Below are 17,372 nucleotides of genomic sequence, written 5' to 3'. Positions count from 1 at the left end.
TTCTCCCAGAGTCTACCTTCTATCGCTGTTTGTCGTTTGGTATTTTGCTTTCTGAATGCCAGCGTGTACGTTCAGGTCTTTTGATGACCGGCGTCCCGTGATGCAGTGGGCAGGCCTGCTGGCGCTTTGCGCTGTTCTACTCTCCGAACGTGTATTATCCGCGAGTATCATCTCGACCTTTTCGGACAGCAACTGTCAAGATTCAGTCACCAGCTTGTACGGGCCAAATGGGTATCCCAATGGGACATGTACAGATATTCGGAGGAGCGGTCCGTACGGTAGCTTTCAGATTGTAGGGCTTGATCCAGGTTGCACAGGTAAGATACTTTCATATTCGCGCAAGCGAGCCCACGTGTGGTTGGTTCTTTTCACTCAAAGCTACGTTCTCGAAGTCTTCTCCTCTCTATCCAGATTTGGGAGTATTGACGGGTGCTTTACGCAGTTACACTATATATGTTTGACAACACGACGGATATCTGCGGGGGCTTCCAAGACGAGCATACACAAATCGCCGTCTGCTACAATTCGACCTGGGCATTTTACAGCATCGATTTCTGCGATCCTGCCGCTGCAGGTTCGGGTAACTCGACGTCGTCGTCGAACTCCCAAAACAATGGAAGCGGCTCCTCTAGCCATACCGGCGCGATCGTGGGTGGCGTGGTTGGAGGTGTGCTCGGTCTAGCTGCCATAATCGGCGCTACTGTATACTTCACGCGAAGGAGCGTCACCAGGGCAAATGCCGACGACGGACCGCCGGAGAATACCAGGCCTCATGTCAGCGAGATGTTTTCAGAACACGCCAAGGAATTGCCGGTCCAGCCAGAAGTTTACGAGAAGACTGCAAATTCGGTTCGGCTGCCGCCCGTTGAACTTCCTGCTGAACATTACGACAGGTATAGAGTTCGGCCGAACACACCGCCTACATGAGGTGCATTCTCTTGGTTTGGGTTCACGGCTTAAAGATTGGGCGAGGCAGGGAATGCGACGCTGAGCCATACGTCTCAGACAGACGGTGTATTTCAAGGGCTGGACCATAATGCTCATTATCTGCCATATGGCTCATTATATTAATTCGATCACAAATCTTGCCTTGAGTCGAAACAGTTCACGCTACATCTGCGACTCCAAGGTCCTCTGCTAGCAGATCAAGGTAGCGCGTGCTCAGTAATTCTATAGTCAGTCATATTGATCAACGTTGGGATGGGCTCGAGAAAGATGGTTCGCAAACTTGTCTCTTTGATCTCCACTGCACACTCTTTTTTTGAACGCATTTAGCACTGCCTGTACACGCGACGCATGAATGCTCAACCAGATACATTTCGAGCTCTACGCCGCCGAACTTTTTTACGCAGAAAAGGGCATGTCGTACCTCTTGCATAGAACTCAACCCCCCAAAATGTACTTGTACTAGTACAAAGCGCTTTGGACCTCACGAAGATGGTACGAAATAACGACGCTATGCGCTCAGGATCACCAACGCGCCTTGTGAAGAGCCGAGGGCGTCTAGAGAGACTTAAAATAGTAATCCTACCTATTCTCACCACGTGCCAACGATCCGATCAACTTTGCCTGCAGTTGGTACAAGTGACTTTCCCAGACATGTATCACGCCGAGAGCCACTGGCTTTTGTAAGCTAATACGAAAAAAAAAAATATCGGCGGGCCATATTTTCATGTTTTATATTTCATAAAGTTAGAATGCGATGTTAAAAGGACAAGATGAAGAGGAGAGCAAAAATTGCGTAGAGAACCAAGTAAGATACGAATTACGTGCGAACTAGCTGTAAGTTCACAGCGCGTCGGTATTTGATGACGGCTAGCCCTCTGCTTTGTGGATCTTTCGATTAAACGGAAATCCAGCTACATTCAATCGCTTGCCAGTGTCTCTTCCTCGGCCTCAAGGCTAGAAGCAGACTTAAAGGCGGTTAGTCTTCCCGTTCAATGTATATTTGCATTTTATGCGTGAACAGCTCGAAGCTGTCGCCAAGGTAAGAGTTTACAAACTCTCCTGTGGTTTTTGAGACACTTCGCAAGATGCGACTCGAGGGCGAGTGAAGAATTTGTGCTTTTGAGCGTCGCCCTGCTCAAAACCAAATTTTAATCAATTCCTCGCTGACTGCGCTCGGTGTCAGAACACCGCTCTCGGTGATGATGCCCGAGATGTACTCCGGCGGAGTGAAGTCCACAGCCTCGCTGACGCCGTTGCTTCCACTTCTTGACTTTGCAAAGTATCCCTCTTCGCCGCCCTCGATGGCTTTCTTCTCGTCCGCCTCGGTCTTGAAGTCGATTATGCGCTGGTCGATGGGCAAATCGTACTGACCAAGCGGAAAGAGCCGCACGAACTTGTGTGCCTCGGCGACAACGTAGAATGGCTTGTTCGTGACCTTTGCGAGCATGGCAAGCTGGTAGGTGCCCAGCCTTGAGATGACGCCGCCGTTCTCCACCACGCCTTCGGCACCAACGATGACCATGTCCACCTTCCCCATTGCATATCCTACCGCGCCTTCTGGTATCGTAGCTACAGGCACGCCCTTGTGCCGTAGTGAAGCAACGATATTCGAGCCCTCCAGTTCCTTACCCTCGGCCGACGCCGAGGGCAACACGTATATGACTTTGAACCTCACACTTCCGCCGCTGGCCTCTGCAGCCTCTCTCAGTAGCGCGCCCACCACTCTCGACCCGCCGGTCGTGAGCACCGTGCATCCGTCTCGGATGAAGTGTGTGCCAAACGCCGCGATCTGATCCCTCGCCGCCTTCGCCCTCTCGGCAAACTGCTTGCCGTGGCTCAGCAAGTGCTGCCTGACTTGCTGAAAGTCCCCTGTGCCTAGTCCGCTGCCCGGCCGCAAACTTGCGATGAGATATCTTTGGAAAAGGTCCGTGCCTGCGGACAGCGAGATCGGGTTCGGCGTGGACGCGATCAGCTGGTCCGTCAAGGATTTGAGGTACTCGAGCGTCTCCGTGATTGTGGAAGTGGGGTGGTGTGCCAGAGCGAGCACGAGAGACTCAATTGCGGCAACGGGCATGGTCAGGTCGGGGTCATCGCGAAGCAGGCTTTTGTACGTGCCCACAATGTCGAAGCTCTCGACGGCGGTCGTTGCGCCGGGCATCTTGAACCGTGGTGCGAAAGAAAAAAAACCAGCGGTGTCGTGGACGCGACTCTACATCCAACTGGAACACATGCGCGACGATACGAGCAGGAGGAGCCGGCAAGTTTGTTTGGCAAAGTCGGGGACTCTTGCGATCGCGGCCAAAAAGGTATCAAATCTCAAGAGTCATAACTGCAAGAATTCTCCACACAAAAAACTGGTGGCTTGAAGCTCAGACGGTCCAGTCGCTCGGGCTCGGCGGCCTCTCCGCTCGCCGACATTCAGTACGGTGCGGTGGATCTGCGGCTAGCTTCGCGTCCCCATTCGACAACCGATCGGAGGAAGCTGAGTGTTCCTACTCTTCGATGCCCAACAAGAAGGATTGCTCCTACAAGTCAACCGCTTGGGACAAGGGTTTTCTCCTGACCATCTGCGGCCTGCTCTCTGTCGGCATCCTCTACGGCCTGAACCATCTGCTTTCAGACGACGTGGGCGGTGACGACGCTGGATCTGCCGGCAGTGGTGACGGAAACGGGGACGGTGACGAATAAAGCCTCCTCACTTTTTTTTTTTTTTTTAAAAAAAAAAAAAATAATCAGTGCTGTAACGCTGTCGGCCCGGGACCTGCGCGCTTTTCGCCCTTTCCAACCAAATAACGCAAAACGTCGGCGGTCAACAGCATCATGGACAAAGACCCCGTTACCGGTCGACCCTACCCGTCGGACGCGATCCAGCGTATCCTCTACGTCACCAAGAAAGTGCACGTCTACCGAATCCCCCCCATCACGTCCACCAAAGGCTTCAACGCCGCGTCATGGACCCAGAATCCCAAGGATCTGATCTTCACCTGCCGTCTCCGCGTCGTCGAGACGGCCATCCCTCCTCCCGCAAACGCCCCCGCTGACGCTTCCGAAAAGGTCTTTGTGAACATCCTGCTGGAAGACCCCAACTCGGGCCAGCTGTTCGCCGCCGCGCCGTACACCAACCCACACGTCGTAGAACAGGCGCTCGATTCGTCGAGGTTCTTCGCCATCCGCGTTGCGGGCGAAGGCGGCATGAAAGCCACCTTGGGCATCGGATGGGAGGAGAGGCCCGAGGCGTTCGACTTTGGAGTCTGTCTTCAGGACGTGCGGCGGATCCTTGGCATGGATCCTGCTGGTGGGCAGGCGGGCCAGGCCCAATCAGCCAGGAGAGGGCCGCCAGGACGGCCGACTGCGCCCAAGCCCGCTGTCGCCGAGGTCAAACGCGACTTCAGTCTGAAGGAGGGCGAAACGATCACGGTCAACATAGGAGGCAAGAGCAGAATAGGCAAGTCCTCTGGTTTTGCTGGCCAGGGCAGCACCGGTGGAGGAGGCCTCTTTGCTATTCCCCCACCTCCGGGGAAGAGCTCGGGCTCAGGCAGTGCAAGTGTTCCAGTCCTACCGCCGCCGCCAAGTGCTAGCGACGTGAAGAGCGGAGCGACCGCGACCGATCGGAAACAGCCCACCGCCGAGGAGCTTGGCTTCGATGACGGCGAGTTTGGCGAATTCCAATGAAGGGGGTGTTTCAAGCACAACGGGACGTTTTCGTGACTGATAGATACCCACAATGAACGAATAGAAAACGAAAGAACGAGTCGAAGGACAGGTCCTGATGAGCAAGGCACCGTTTGGAAGTTTCTGCAGTGTACATGTAGCCTATGCACAAAATCATGACTGGAGGCACATCCGACGAGGACTCTGTGCATGTCTATTATTATCTCTGCAGCCCGATTCAAAGTAAGCCCGACCAGAAAATGCCATAAGAACGGGTATTTCCCGGAAGTTTCCTATCGTTGCAAGCCTTTCCCAAGCGCCTCGCAATAAAAGGAGAATTGCGTCAAAGAAATCAGGAAATGAGACGTTTCTGAAACGATTTAGTGACTTTCCTCTTCCATCTCTTGTAATTGCCTATTCATAGCAGCAACCTGTTCCGCCAGCCGATCCCTCTCGCGCCTAATGCGCTCCATCCTCTCCTCCCTGGTCTCCTGATTCCCTGAGCTCATAGCATCAACGTGGCTCTCTGCACGTCTCGCATAACTAGACAGGTTTGGATCGATGGATTCCGCATTCGAACGCTCGCCAAACGTCGAAACTTGACGATCTGCTGTTTCGGATAATGTTCTTTTTTTCGCATTAGTACGGGAGACATCCGCGGAATATAGATGAAATGAAGGATTCGGAAGCGGAAGCTCCTTGTGCGACCTTGAGGGCACCGGGGCTGAAGTGTAATGTGTGAAGTCTACGGGGGGTGGCCCGTACGACTGTGTTGGGGGTTCCATCAACCTTTGGGCGTCATGCTGAATACCTCCATTCGCAGGCCGATCATGATGAGGTAGATTCAGCTGCTGGTTTGGTGTAAACTCGTCGCGCGCCATGGTGTTGTTTATCGGTGCGGCTTGAGGGTCAGGTGAAACAGAAGAATCGTTGGTAGCGTGCGGAGGAGTGTGTCCAGAGGTCGCGGGCATTACTCTCTTTCTACGCTTGATATGTTCCTTCTTCATGCCAGACGGCCGATGCCGTCCATGCAATTTGTAGTATAAGCCTGTTTTAAACGATAAGATTGATTAGATTTTGATCTGATAAAATTTCCCACACGCACAGCCAGGATGCGATGCTAACAGTTTTGCTAGGGGATGTGCGATATCGGCGAGCTTTTGACAAGAAGAGGAAGCGAAAGACAGGGAAGGACAAACTTACCGCAAGCATTGCAGATCGTATGGCCGTTATCATCGCGACGCCATAGTGGAGTGACCGTGGTCCCGCAGTTTTGACAAGCAGGCACGACGACACTGGTGCCAGACGCTGGGAGATTTCCGTTCATATGGCCAGACGCTGACTTGCCATTCTGTGTGAGCTGTGTTTCTGCTGAGGAGGTAGATGCCAGTTGCTGGGTCTTCGCTATACGGTTGTTGAATGCTGGACAGCCACTGCATCCAGCATGGCCACCAGTCCCGTTGCAACGGCCACCACCAGGGCAAGTTCCTGGCAAAGACGTCTCGACGGGAACGAAGGTGGCCTGAGGCGTACTTGTTGAGTTTGAAATTTGACTACCTGGTTCGCTGGAACTTCCAGTGTTGGCTGTGGGTTGGAGATTGCGTTTGAGATTCGTCGGTCTCATCTGATTTCGTGCTTTGTAATATAGGCCGCATGCGTTACATATCGTCTTGCCTTCAGGTGATCGCCTCCATAGTGGCGTCCTCGTTGTTCCACAGTTGCTGAGACGGGTCAGTATGGATTCTTAGCCGCGAAAAGAAAAAAATTTTGTTTGAGGAGTGCAATAACCAAAGCTTCTTCGGAGCGGAAGATGTTTGAACAGTGACCAGTGGCTTGCAAGCACACGCTGCGCTGATACTTCCATTCGTTTGCGGCCTGGACGTATTGCGGGCTTTCAATCATAGCTTACCTGCACACTTGACCGGTGCTTGTTGCGGCACTTGGAGAATGTGCACTCGTTGAGGATGGACCGGACTCGTCGTGGAAACGGTTTGGGTGATCTCCTTGATTTGAATAGCTGACGGTGTCATCCAATGAATGATACTCCTGGACCTCGGAAGCTTTCGAACTCCTCGACGGAGAAGGTGGATATCCGGAGCCTTGACGCTCTTCCCGGGAACTGTTGGCATACGTTGGCGAATGCCTGCGCTCTGTGCTTCGCTTGAGGGCAAGCAACGTTTCAGCGTCAGATCGCTCGTCTTGTGTTCTCTCGGCCTGCGTCCTCAAGTCGGACGCTGTTGAAGCTGCAGGAACGGCGGTGCTCGGCGACGAGTAGGTGGCCGCCATGATGGCAGGCATGACGTCGACCTCGGTGTTATTGCAGCATGGAAAAACTCGCGGATCTGTGAGCGAATGAAGCTTTCACGGCAAGAAGCAGAATCACGAGACGGGAGGCGTGATTCGCGGCCGGAGCGGAGGTCAACCTATGGTTTGTCCTCGATCTTGAGGGGCGGGTCCAGGCTCCAGCACAACCGCGAGAGATCCAGTCGACTGCAAACAGGCCGTTCAAATGTAAGAAGACGTTCTGAAATGTGCTCTGCAGGTGAGCAGAAGCACGAACAGGCGGCCCAAGACCGACTTTCACGACCTTGGCAGAGAGATGGCGCTTCCAGAAGAGCGGATTTGGAAGTCTGGGGAAGAGTAGGTCGGACACAAGAGGCTTTGTATCACTCGGCCAATCGCCACCCGCCAATTTCTCATCTGCGTACATCTCTGCTCAACGGTCGAGCCGAAACGGGATTAGCGCGTCCGCCGGCTTTTCGGAGATCGAGCTGCATGGCGCGAGCGAGGCGCAACGTTCACGACATCTGCTCGGCTTTCTCGCCCGGCTGAGAACGAGCAGTGCAGTGAGACTGTGCCTCTGCTGCGGAGCGCGTGCTTCTTCATTGGCTTGTCGAGCGACTTGCGCGGCCTTCGTCGCTGCTGCGTGCTGACAACGTCGTCCAGCTGCGACGCCCGAACGACGCTGTCGACGAAGGTGGAGTTTCAGCACACAGGACGTTCACTCTATTGCAGGATCCATTCAAGGCAGGGAATGCTCTCACTTGAAACACGATAGGCGCTGATGCTGTCGTTGAATGGAGGGCCAATAGTCCTGGGATCGTCCGCACGCTGTACCAATCTCCCTGCTAACGCAATGCTCGCTGAGAGGACTCCTTGAAAGTCCCACTTCCACATCACCAGGCTTGAGAAAAAGCCTCCTTCCAGCTCCTTGACTAGCGTTCACCCATGTCTGATGTCCCGTCAGGTCTCAGGAACGGCATTGGAGGCAAGGATCCGCGGAACGGGCTAGCGAGACCATGAAGCTCTACTCCAGTAGGCTTTGCGATCAGACGCCTGCGCGCTATTTTCTCCAGTTGTGAATGCAAGTGCAACAGACCTAATTCAGCCGACTTGGACATGGGACGTGATGGAGCTTGGGGGGAGCAAAAGCAATGGTGGTTGTTACCACAAACCTTTCCACTCTGGTTGGTGCGTCAAAAAGCGTACCTCCACGGGACAGAAATTCTATGTGCTCTGTAAAGTAGCCAGCTCAGAGAGGTCCAAGTGAGTCTTCAAGTGGTCGAAATGTAGAGCAGACAAGAATCTTGATTTTGTCCTGGCATATAACATGCACGTCTTCCAAACACGCGTCTGACAATGATCGTACAAGTGTCCATACTGTACATGATCTCAACAAAGCCCAACCGTACCATGAGACCGAGTGCAGAGAACGACCTCCTACTGGAAGAAAAATGCTTCCAGCGATCGGCCTGTTCGTGACTGAACTCTAACGTTCATCGCAGCAGACAGATCGAACACCTTAGCCCTTCCACACGCCTGAATCTCACCGCCTCGTCCAAATCCCAGCGTATTAGACCTGTTCTGCACCCCAGCCAGCGTCCGCTTCTCGCATGTTCGCCGGTGGTTCGATTGAGGGGATGAACTCGAGGACGGCGTAGCCGATGCCGACGATACCGATGATTGTTCCGGCTACATACTTTGTCCAATGGTCGCCGACAATGATGCTGCCAATGAAGATGTAGACTGCGCTCATCAGCAAAGCGCTCGAGAAAGCCGTTCGCAAAGGTTACTCACAAATTCCCCTCCCGAGGAAAGAGAACATGAAAGAAGCATACCGCGACACTTGTGGCGGTATTTGAAACTCGAGCAAGGCCGTCGCAAGCCCGAAGATGATGGTGTAACATCCAACAATGACATTTTGACTGTGAAAGGCTCGTCAGTTTGCTGCTTCTCATCTCTTTCGCCATTTGTTGTGCAGTTGTCAGCCCGAAGACGAGAAGCAATGAATCTCACAGTTGGAAACTCATGCACTGGCTATTCACCAGTCGATGTCGGGCTAATGGCGATAAGAGGTATGGTGTCGGTTCGCATACTTACATTCCAATGCTGGGGAAAAACTGGCCGATGCCACCTAGCACCATAAGCACACCGACGCCAAGGTTGACAATTCGACTAAAAGAGCAGGTCAGCGGAGTCACAATATTACAAACGCATGAGGCAGGACGGCGGCAGACATTGCGAAACGTATCACGCCTCCTAACACGGACAGTGTCGGCAATCGAGGTCTCAAAGGGAGAAATCTAAGATCAAAGCGCTAACACTTCGAAAGAGAGGACTAGGATAAGGCGAGCATCTCATCCATCTCAACGAGAGCGACGCGCGACAGCGCCATCAGCGCGGGCCTGCGACCTCGTGGGATGATACAGGACGGTATCACAGCAGATACGGACTGAGACAAGCCAACCTCCGCCATGCATCCAGCTCATAGTGAATTGGATCAAAGACTCACAAAGCGTCCGAGAAATCCATTGCGCCGGGGCTGCTCCAAGACAAAAGACTTCCGTTGAGAAGGGTCGCTTGACGAAGGCCGGTTGGGGAGAAGGGCGGGCGGCTACGAGACGGTGACGACGTTTCGCGGGGTTTGCGTTAGAGGTCGGCTCAGATGGAGGGCGCGAACGGACTACACGGACAGGTGCAGCCTCGTTTTGTTTGTTGTAAAAGTAGTAGTTAAAGAAGAGACGGGAGGGATCTTTGTGGTTTGCGCAAGGCAGCTCCCAAAACGAAATGGCAAGGTTGCGCTTTCGAGCACGGCCAAGCTTGGGCCCCTGACCATGGATGTGGCCACGACGTCACACGAACTGCACACCCAGCTGGGCGGTTGGCTCACCAGGCAGAAGCCCACGCTTACCACTAATTACTGTAGACGGAGTTGATCAGTTGATCTCCGTCTGCACTGAATTCACTCACGTTTCAATTAGAAACTGTTCATCGACCTGTGGCTTGTACAGCTCTGGAAAAGCCTATGCTTTGGGCTCTGGTCCCTATCGCGCTCTATATTGTGTCGTACCTAGTTTACATGCTGACCATGTGCACTTTTGTGTATTCAAATGCATCCATATCATCTACGGGTCGGTGATGGCGGATCGGCGTCTCTTGCATCATCCGTTTCCTCTGCCTCAAGTCTTCTCTCCTTGTCTTTCTCTTCGGCACCCTTCCACCCCGTGCAAGCTTGTAGAACAAATGTAACAATTGCCAGACCTACGCCAGCAAGGAAAAGTGTCCGCAGAGCGTCGACATAGCCCTGCACGGCTGCTTTCAAAGCAAACCCCTTCAAAGTCTGCACCGCTCTTGGACTGCCGACCAATTTGCGCAGGAGAGGGTCAGGAAGGACGATATCTTCTTCGTTGAATCGGCGTATGAGCGCGGCTTTGAGGGCACGATTGAAAATACCACCGCCAACCGTGGCTCCAAACGTACCTGCAAATCCGCGGAAGGTGAAAAAGATCGATATGGCAATGAGTCGCACGTCCGTGTGCACGAGATGCTGAATATGAGCCAGAGTGTAATTCATGCCGCCGCCGGCGCAGAGACCATTCCAAAGTAGGATGAAGTAATACAGTACCATGGAAACCGTAGCGGTGGTTGAAACGGCCAGCCAAAGAATGCTGACTGGAAAGAGTGCAAACACGCTCAGACACGCGACGTAGAAACTGCCGTCACGCCGGATGTGAAGAAGCCCACTGAGCAGCGATCCTAGCGCAAAGCCGATGTTTGTGGGTATGAGAACTGCGCCAGCTTCTGGAGGAGATAAACCGCGGACAGCTGTTCCATATACCGGGGAGTAGAAGAGTACAGCCCATCTGGCCATCATGTAGCCCAGCGTCGCCATGCACGCGAAGAAGACAGACCGGTTGCGAAGCACTTTGACAGGAACGACGGGATCAGGGTGCCTGTAAGACTCCTGGTAGATGAACAGAGGTAGGAAAACGAAGAAGCCGAGGGCCATAGCAATAATCTCAACCAATCCAAATCCTGGAGCTGCAAAACCGTATAGCAGAAGACTGATGCTGGCAACGAGCAAAAACGCTCCAAGATAATCGATCTGTATCAATTTCGTGAGGACAGTTGTGTCGTTCCGTTCCTTGCCTGGTGGAAGGAGGCCCTTGAGTTTGGATGGGATTGCAAACACAAGCACCAGAGCAGAAACGATGGTAAGTGGTAGCTGGAACCAGAAGATGGCTCGCCAGCCCAAGTGCGGTTGAATTGCACCAGCGAGAATGGCTCCAGAGGCCACACCCACTGTGTAACCTGTGTTTACACCACCCTGTGCAAATCCCCGCTGCTTCTCAGGGGCGTATTGGATCAGCACCTGAGTGACGGATACAATGCCCGCAGCTCCAATTCCTCCTAGGATTCTGCCAAGTAAGAATGGTGCTACAGTTGTTGTCAGAGCAGAAGTGAGAGATCCAATGGCGAGGATCGTCGCAGCAAATGCTATCACGTATCTAGCCGCAAAGATATAGCTAAGCTTGCCATATACCGGCCCTGTACTTGACATAGCGAGTAAGTACGACGACATGAACCACGTCGTCGAGTCGTACGCGTTGAGATCTTCGGCGATCACGCCTTGTACGGTCGTCAGAAGTGATATGTTGGATGCTTGAAGAAACAGTAGCACTGCCATCGAAAGCACTATGAGAATGGCTCGTGTTCGAGTAAACGTCGGTATCCACTCGAGAAGTTCCGAATCCTGCTCTCCATCATCGTCTACGTCAGTATTCAAAGAGACTTCCGGGAGGGCGTCGTCGGCTTCTGCTGCTTGCTTGGCATTTGAAGGCGTGACGGTCGAACTCGACGCCCAGCTCTCATGATCTGGAAATGATCGGTAGGACGCGGCGACTGACGGGGTTCGTTCTGCACCCGAAAGAAGCGGGTCACGTTCGTCAGGCTGATGTCGACGCCTTGAGCGATTGTTCCTGCTGCTTGATCGAGACATTACACCAAGTGCCGAACACGTGGGCGATTATGTTGGTTCGAGAATGGAGCACGGATTCACTGGTTCAAATACGTCGCGCGAATTCTGGATTGATACGTCGAAGGTCTCCACGATGCGCGACCGCAGTGCACGTCTAACACGTTCGTTGCAGCCACGACGGTTGCGAAACGCAAGCGCGAAAGGTCAATTTCGCGCCTGACTAAGGACTGCAAACCTTAAGGATCCGGAGTGGTCGGCCACGAACGGGATGTGTGAAATGAAAGATTGGTGATGGAAGATATGCTTTCCAGCATTCTAAGACGAGAAGATTCGCTGCGAAGGGAAGCAAAAGCTAAGGGAAGTTCGTAATTTGCTGGCGGCGGAGAAATGATGAGTTGATGATAAATCGAAGTTCGATCGGATGGAGCGGTTCCACGTTGGGCCGAGATGCGCATCTTCGCCAGGTACCGCCGACCTGTGGCATCGGCATCGACTCCCCCCCAACACAGAGCGCTGATCCCGAGTAATTTCCTAGAAATCATGGGGCATGGCAGTAAGCTATTTATATAACTTTCCAAAGATAACTCGGTGCGACTCGACCTCAGACAAGATTTCTTTAGTTAAGCCTGAAGTCTGGCAAACCGGGTGTCACGTGCTCAGTAAATCATGCTTCCAGTGACTGCACACTGTGCATCGAGGCAAGGACCGTCCATTGAATGAGCTTTTGTTGGTCCTTAGCTGTCCCTCCTTTGTGGCCAATGGAATACATGGAGAAAGAAACGGCAGGACTTCCTTGAAGAGAATTTTTAAAAAATTGGAGTAACTAGTGTACATGTGTCGTCTTAATAAGATTCAAAACATTAAATGTGAAAAAGTAGGAAGAGCATTCTTAAACGACAGCACCAACATGCATTGCATCTGGTCTGAAAATAACATGCATATCGCCGTCTTAAAAGACCTGGACTTGAAGGTTCGGTCCTAAATTTTGGGCGAACTCGTCAGTCGGAGGACATAACTCCGCCAGATTCAAGAGGAAAAGGCTTCTGAGAAATCCACCGTTTGACGGGTTCATAACGGTAGTTAACAAATCGCATGAAACGCATCACGGAACGATCATGTCCTGTTTGCCTCAGTCTTTCTGAAAAGTAGACTAGCCGTCACTAATGAAAGGTTTCTAGTTGTTGGCAGTGTTTGCAAAAAAACAAATCGAGTCTCTACGCAGCGGCTTGTCAGATAGTTCTGAGCTACGCAAGATGAACAACATGTAAGAAGGCATTTGCCATTAAAAGATGTTGCAACAAAAGACGAGGTCGTTGTTACTATCATCGGCGCAATTTTCGGTCCGTCCATGAATTCTTCAACCAGTGCTCCAGACTTTTAACTTTAGGATCTGCTCCTCTGGTCAGCCGAACTCGTTTCAACTTCGGTGGTGGAAACGAGCACTAGGCACCATCAGATCTGTTTGAGCAAAGCTCTTCCCTGGCGATCTTAAATGAAACTTGCGCTTGTCCTTTGAGATGGTCAGATCGTGAAGCACGTGAATACTGCGAGCTTCAGGATCAATTAGGAAAGTATCGTGAAGAGCTAAAATCGACGTCAAGGTCCACTCGAGGTCATTCGGTCCGATGCATAATTGGCAGAGAGGAGCAGTTCTAAGACGATTTTCACTTGATCCACAATCATGCCGAGGATCGTCCGGATATGAAAGGTAGTCCTCTAAGTCAGGTCAATGCTGTATGTAAGATGCATCTATTGTAAGATGCCTCAACTCCGCCTCTACTCTGCCTCCGGTGGAACTTGTCCACAGCTCAATTGACCTCGACGATCTGGTTCCGGCCAGATCGCGTCAAGTCGAACGGCACTCGGTCCTCATCTAAATTCAGCCATTGAAAGTCATCTTCTCCCCAGCTGTTCCTCTCGTTCCGCCGCAACCAAAGCCGGAGCCGAAAGCGATATCTGGCTTTCGTCAACAGTTGGAGATATTATTCTGAAGAGAAAATGAGGAGATGCGAAATCGTGAATCCCGCCTTGGACATATCGTGGTGCAGGCCTTTTTTGATCTCATCAGCTAAACTTTAAGTTAAACGATGGGCTGCATCCGTGCCAGCCTTGCTGTTGTCGAATCGGACCCTTGCATCCTGACCTGCGTCACCGGACAACCAAAGCATTCACCTATAAGCACCATCCGCCATTACTTCGCCGGAGAGCCGTTCATTCTTACGCCAACGATGAAAGATCCCACCTCTCCGCGATGCAGCGAGCTCGCCCACCCGTCCGTTCCCACGACCGCGCTAGCGCTCTTCATCGTCGTTGGCATTCTCGTCTCTTACCTGCCGCAGCACCTGCGCATCGTGTTTAGGCGCTCGTCCGAGGGCCTGTCGCCGTACTTCGTTCTCCTGGGAACGACGTCGAGCACCTTCGCCATCGCGAACATTCTTACGCTTCCGCAGAGCCAGCAGGACATAGCATGCTGCAGGGAGATTAGCAGGTTCGCCTGCATGGCTGGCCTGTTGGGCATTGCACAGGTGGCCGTGCAATGGGGATGCTTCAGCCTTATGTACGTATCCTCCAAACTATATTACACCAAGAAGGTCGACTCAGAGTGCTAACGCGACCTCTAGCATGTTCCTTTTTCTTATCTTCTTCCCGACTCCAGGACCGGAAGAACATGTTCCGGGCGCGCCTCCTCCGCCAACCTGGCGCGACGCCCTCGTCGTCGTGCTCACCTGCGTGGTCCACTTCGTCGTCGTCGTGATCATATCGGCAGTCTTTGAACTGTGGTACCCGAACTTGCTTGGAAGCTGGGCGAACTTCCTCGGGATTTGTGCAGCGCTGCTCGCGTGCATCCAGTACATCCCTCAACTGTGGACGACGTGGCGATTGCAGCATGTCATGAGTTTGAGCATTCCCATGATGTGCATCCAGACGCCAGGCAGCTTCGTGTTCGCAGCCAGCCTGGCCATTCGATTAGGCGCAGGAGGTTGGAGTGCGTGGGGTGTATACATTGTCACTGGGTGCTTGCAAGGGTGTTTGCTTGCCATGGGCATCCGGTTCGAGCTGAGGGACAGACGCAAGAGAATGCTGGAAGAGCAAGACGCAGATTCTGGAAGCGACGAAACTTCTGCCCTTCTAGGCGGTAACAGAGCGAACGGGCAGTCATACGGAGCAGAACATCAGCAGAACAGATAATGGTACATGAGATTCGTTAAGCGCTCTACGGGGGTATACTATCCGATGCTTGCCCAAAATACACCGCCATGAAAACGCCTCGTACAGCTGACCGAAAAACATATAAAGCTTGAAACACGTATGAGAAGCGCGAAGATGTTGGTACACAGCTTCCCTGTGCCTCCGTTGATCATAAGTTTTGTTGAATCGTGTTCCTGGCGCTCTCTCCGTCCTCCGCCATCGGCCTTTGACTGGGGGGTTCAATGCACCAAGTCTCCCGTTCACCGCCACACGGGTTTACCAGGCGAGAACCCTGCACAACATCCTCTCGATGCTCCCAAGTGATTGAAAGCATTTTTTTCGTATCTCTGCTGAAGGTTCGATCTCTGAGACAATGCCAACACACTGCCAGGCCGAGAATTGGGCCGTGTTCGAAGCCAAGGGAATGGGGAGTTGATCATGGTCGGATTTGACGGTGGAAAGGTTCTGCGCGACGGCTTGTGTTGTCCAGGGCGGGCGAAGAATCACGCGAAGATGACGGCGTGCTTGTCATTCGCCATGTGCGTGGGCTCATTGGTGGTGTGGGGAAGAGCGAGAGGAGCCATTCTTCTTGAAGCGCGCTTGATGAGTGATATGCGTACAACGAGGTGTACTTTGCTACACCCATTGTTGGCAGTTGAGGCTCGGCTGGACTTGTGTCTAGTCGAGAGGCCGGTTGGGGGACTTAAAAAAACAAATCGATCGATGATAGAGTTTGCCTTTTCGATATGCTCGAGGAAGCAACCAAGCCGCACAGAAGCTTTGCGTGGGGTTGGGGTTTTTTTTTTTTTTTGCGCTGGTGAGGCTGCACAAAAAGTCTGAATATGCTTTGGGTATGGAGATTGCTGAACTGTGTATGCTGCACCGCAGCTCTGGGGGGGAAAGAGTGTCTGGATCTCTATATACTTGTCGAAGCTGAGTGAATCAGCTGGGCCGGGCCGTTGCTATTTCCAGCGCCACAATACATTATCGAAGTGTATGTACAACAACGCAGCCAGACACTGGCAAGCTCCTGTACAGCACGACGGCCAAGCCGGACACACCGCCAGGGGAACAAGGTAAATGAAGGCATGGCGTTGCCTGCGTGACACATCAGAGTGCAGACCGCATCGAGCTGTCAGAAGGGTGCGGCTTGCATGGCACTACCGACCGTTCTGGAGGATGGACGCGTTTGGCTTCAGCAAACCGCACGGAAAGGGGAACGGTGGCCAGACACTGGACAGAGCAGGTCTACTCGACTGCGGTGGGCGTTTTTGTGGCGCCAAAATAGAAACTGATCTCGGCCTGCAACTCCGGCCGCCCTGCAGCAGCGCCCGCAGTCTGGGTCGACGCCAAACGAGTTCCCCTCATCAATATCCTCTGCGGTCGACCCCTCCCCGCCTTTTCGTGCCTGTGTCGGTGCCTGTGCCTGACGCAGCATCGCGATGGTCTCGTTGCTTTGCATATCGTAGTGCCGTGGCGGCCTGCGCGTGATGCTGCGCTGCGCTTTTTATGCGCTGGTCTGAGACGGTCCAGCCGACGTCCTGGATGATGCCATCGTACGTTCGCATCTGCTGGACGGCAGCGTACTCGACGGCCGGAGTCTGGGCTGCCGAATGAGATTGAAGTGCGCGCGCATTCTTGAGACGATGCCGACGTCCAGTGTCCCCCCCCTACGTATCGGTTTTTGGATTGCAAATCAACCTGCATCGACCTCGTGGCCGCGGGAGTCAGCATCGGGGACAGCGCGGCCTTCCGCGCTTCTGGCCCTTTGCTTATTTCCCCCTACGAGATTCTTCGTTTGTCGTTGCAAAGTACCTATCACCGGCAAGCGCTCGAGAGAGTAGCAAAAGTTGACGTGCCTGCATTGTGCGACTGAGGATCCACTCGGCGACGCGTGCACAGTGCAGATCTTACGCACAGCGACCTCCTTCTGGCCATGATCTGAACAAGGACAGTCTCCGTACTTCTAAACTGGGTTTGTTTAGACAACGAGCGTCAAAACAAAGGAGAACAACCCGTCGATGTCCTCCGTCCATGGATCCTTCTCAGAAGCACGAGGCAGCATCGTGGCCAAAGACTTTGGGCGCAGTGGAGAGGAGCCTTTTCAGCTTAGAGCACGTGATAGCTGCTCTTTTCGTGTCCTTAGAATCTTATTTTGACGCCAGAACGACGAGATCTCAAACGGCACGGTTGATGCGGAGAGAAGTGAAATGGAGCCGCTTTGAGGCGTCGTCGATGCGGAAGATACATTCACCAACAGTGTACGTATCGTTGGTTTTCTTCCTCTTTCCAGGCCGGGCTACATAATCAAATTTCCAAAGGCACA

General features: G+C 52.9%; 7 protein-coding genes across 8 annotated transcripts; 3 read left to right on the top strand and 4 right to left on the bottom strand.

Annotated features, from left to right (window-relative positions):
- Positions 1 to 55: 55 nt before the first annotated feature.
- On the top strand, positions 56 to 927 carry PV09_06783 (uncharacterized protein; the record flags this gene model as incomplete). The annotated part of the gene is made up of 2 exons (XM_016360475.1): positions 56 to 317; positions 443 to 927. The coding sequence occupies 2 exons, from the start codon at positions 56 to 58 to the stop codon at positions 925 to 927; spliced, it is 747 nt and encodes a 248-aa protein (XP_016211814.1).
- Positions 928 to 1,661: 734 nt separating this feature from the next.
- Positions 1,662 to 3,263, bottom strand: PV09_06782 (uncharacterized protein). Its single transcript, XM_016360474.1, has one exon. It carries the CDS (start codon positions 3,104 to 3,106, stop codon positions 2,084 to 2,086), a length of 1,023 nt encoding a protein of 340 aa, XP_016211813.1. The 5' UTR covers positions 3,107 to 3,263; the 3' UTR covers positions 1,662 to 2,083.
- Positions 3,264 to 3,410: 147 nt separating this feature from the next.
- On the top strand, positions 3,411 to 4,875 carry PV09_06781 (uncharacterized protein). The gene has a single exon (XM_016360473.1). The coding sequence runs from the start codon at positions 3,769 to 3,771 to the stop codon at positions 4,618 to 4,620; it is 852 nt and encodes a 283-aa protein (XP_016211812.1). The 5' UTR covers positions 3,411 to 3,768; the 3' UTR covers positions 4,621 to 4,875.
- Positions 4,702 to 7,274, bottom strand: PV09_06780. Of its 2 annotated transcripts, XM_016360472.1 has the most exons (4): positions 6,509 to 7,274; positions 5,803 to 6,320; positions 5,365 to 5,647; positions 4,702 to 5,226 (listed from the first exon to the last, which is right to left on the bottom strand). In XM_016360472.1, exons 1-4 carry the CDS (start codon positions 6,895 to 6,897, stop codon positions 4,980 to 4,982), a joined length of 1,437 nt encoding a protein of 478 aa, XP_016211811.1. In that variant the 5' UTR covers positions 6,898 to 7,274; the 3' UTR covers positions 4,702 to 4,979. The 2 variants fall into 2 exon arrangements, with proteins under 2 accessions (XP_016211811.1, XP_016211810.1); XM_016360471.1 differs by having other exon boundaries at positions 4,702 to 5,647.
- A 760-nt stretch (positions 7,275 to 8,034) lies between these two features.
- PV09_06779 (uncharacterized protein) lies at positions 8,035 to 9,638 on the bottom strand. The gene is made up of 4 exons (XM_016360470.1): positions 9,392 to 9,638; positions 8,980 to 9,054; positions 8,677 to 8,804; positions 8,035 to 8,625 (listed from the first exon to the last, which is right to left on the bottom strand). The coding sequence occupies exons 1-4, from the start codon at positions 9,409 to 9,411 to the stop codon at positions 8,453 to 8,455; spliced, it is 396 nt and encodes a 131-aa protein (XP_016211809.1). The 5' UTR covers positions 9,412 to 9,638; the 3' UTR covers positions 8,035 to 8,452.
- Positions 9,639 to 9,890: 252 nt separating this feature from the next.
- PV09_06778 (uncharacterized protein) lies at positions 9,891 to 12,247 on the bottom strand. The gene has a single exon (XM_016360469.1). It carries the CDS (start codon positions 11,876 to 11,878, stop codon positions 10,001 to 10,003), a length of 1,878 nt encoding a protein of 625 aa, XP_016211808.1. The 5' UTR covers positions 11,879 to 12,247; the 3' UTR covers positions 9,891 to 10,000.
- Positions 12,248 to 13,944: 1,697 nt separating this feature from the next.
- Positions 13,945 to 15,134, top strand: PV09_06777 (uncharacterized protein; the record flags this gene model as incomplete). The annotated part of the gene is made up of 2 exons (XM_016360468.1): positions 13,945 to 14,414; positions 14,479 to 15,134. 2 exons carry the CDS (start codon positions 13,945 to 13,947, stop codon positions 15,044 to 15,046), a joined length of 1,038 nt encoding a protein of 345 aa, XP_016211807.1. The 3' UTR covers positions 15,047 to 15,134.
- Positions 15,135 to 17,372: the final 2,238 nt, after the last annotated feature.

The sequence above is a fragment of the Verruconis gallopava genome (assembly GCF_000836295.1).
Source record: "Verruconis gallopava strain CBS 43764 unplaced genomic scaffold supercont1.24, whole genome shotgun sequence".
NCBI classification, from domain to species: Eukaryota; Fungi; Ascomycota; class Dothideomycetes; order Venturiales; family Sympoventuriaceae; genus Verruconis; species Verruconis gallopava.
This window is presented reverse-complemented; position numbering and strand designations above follow the sequence as displayed.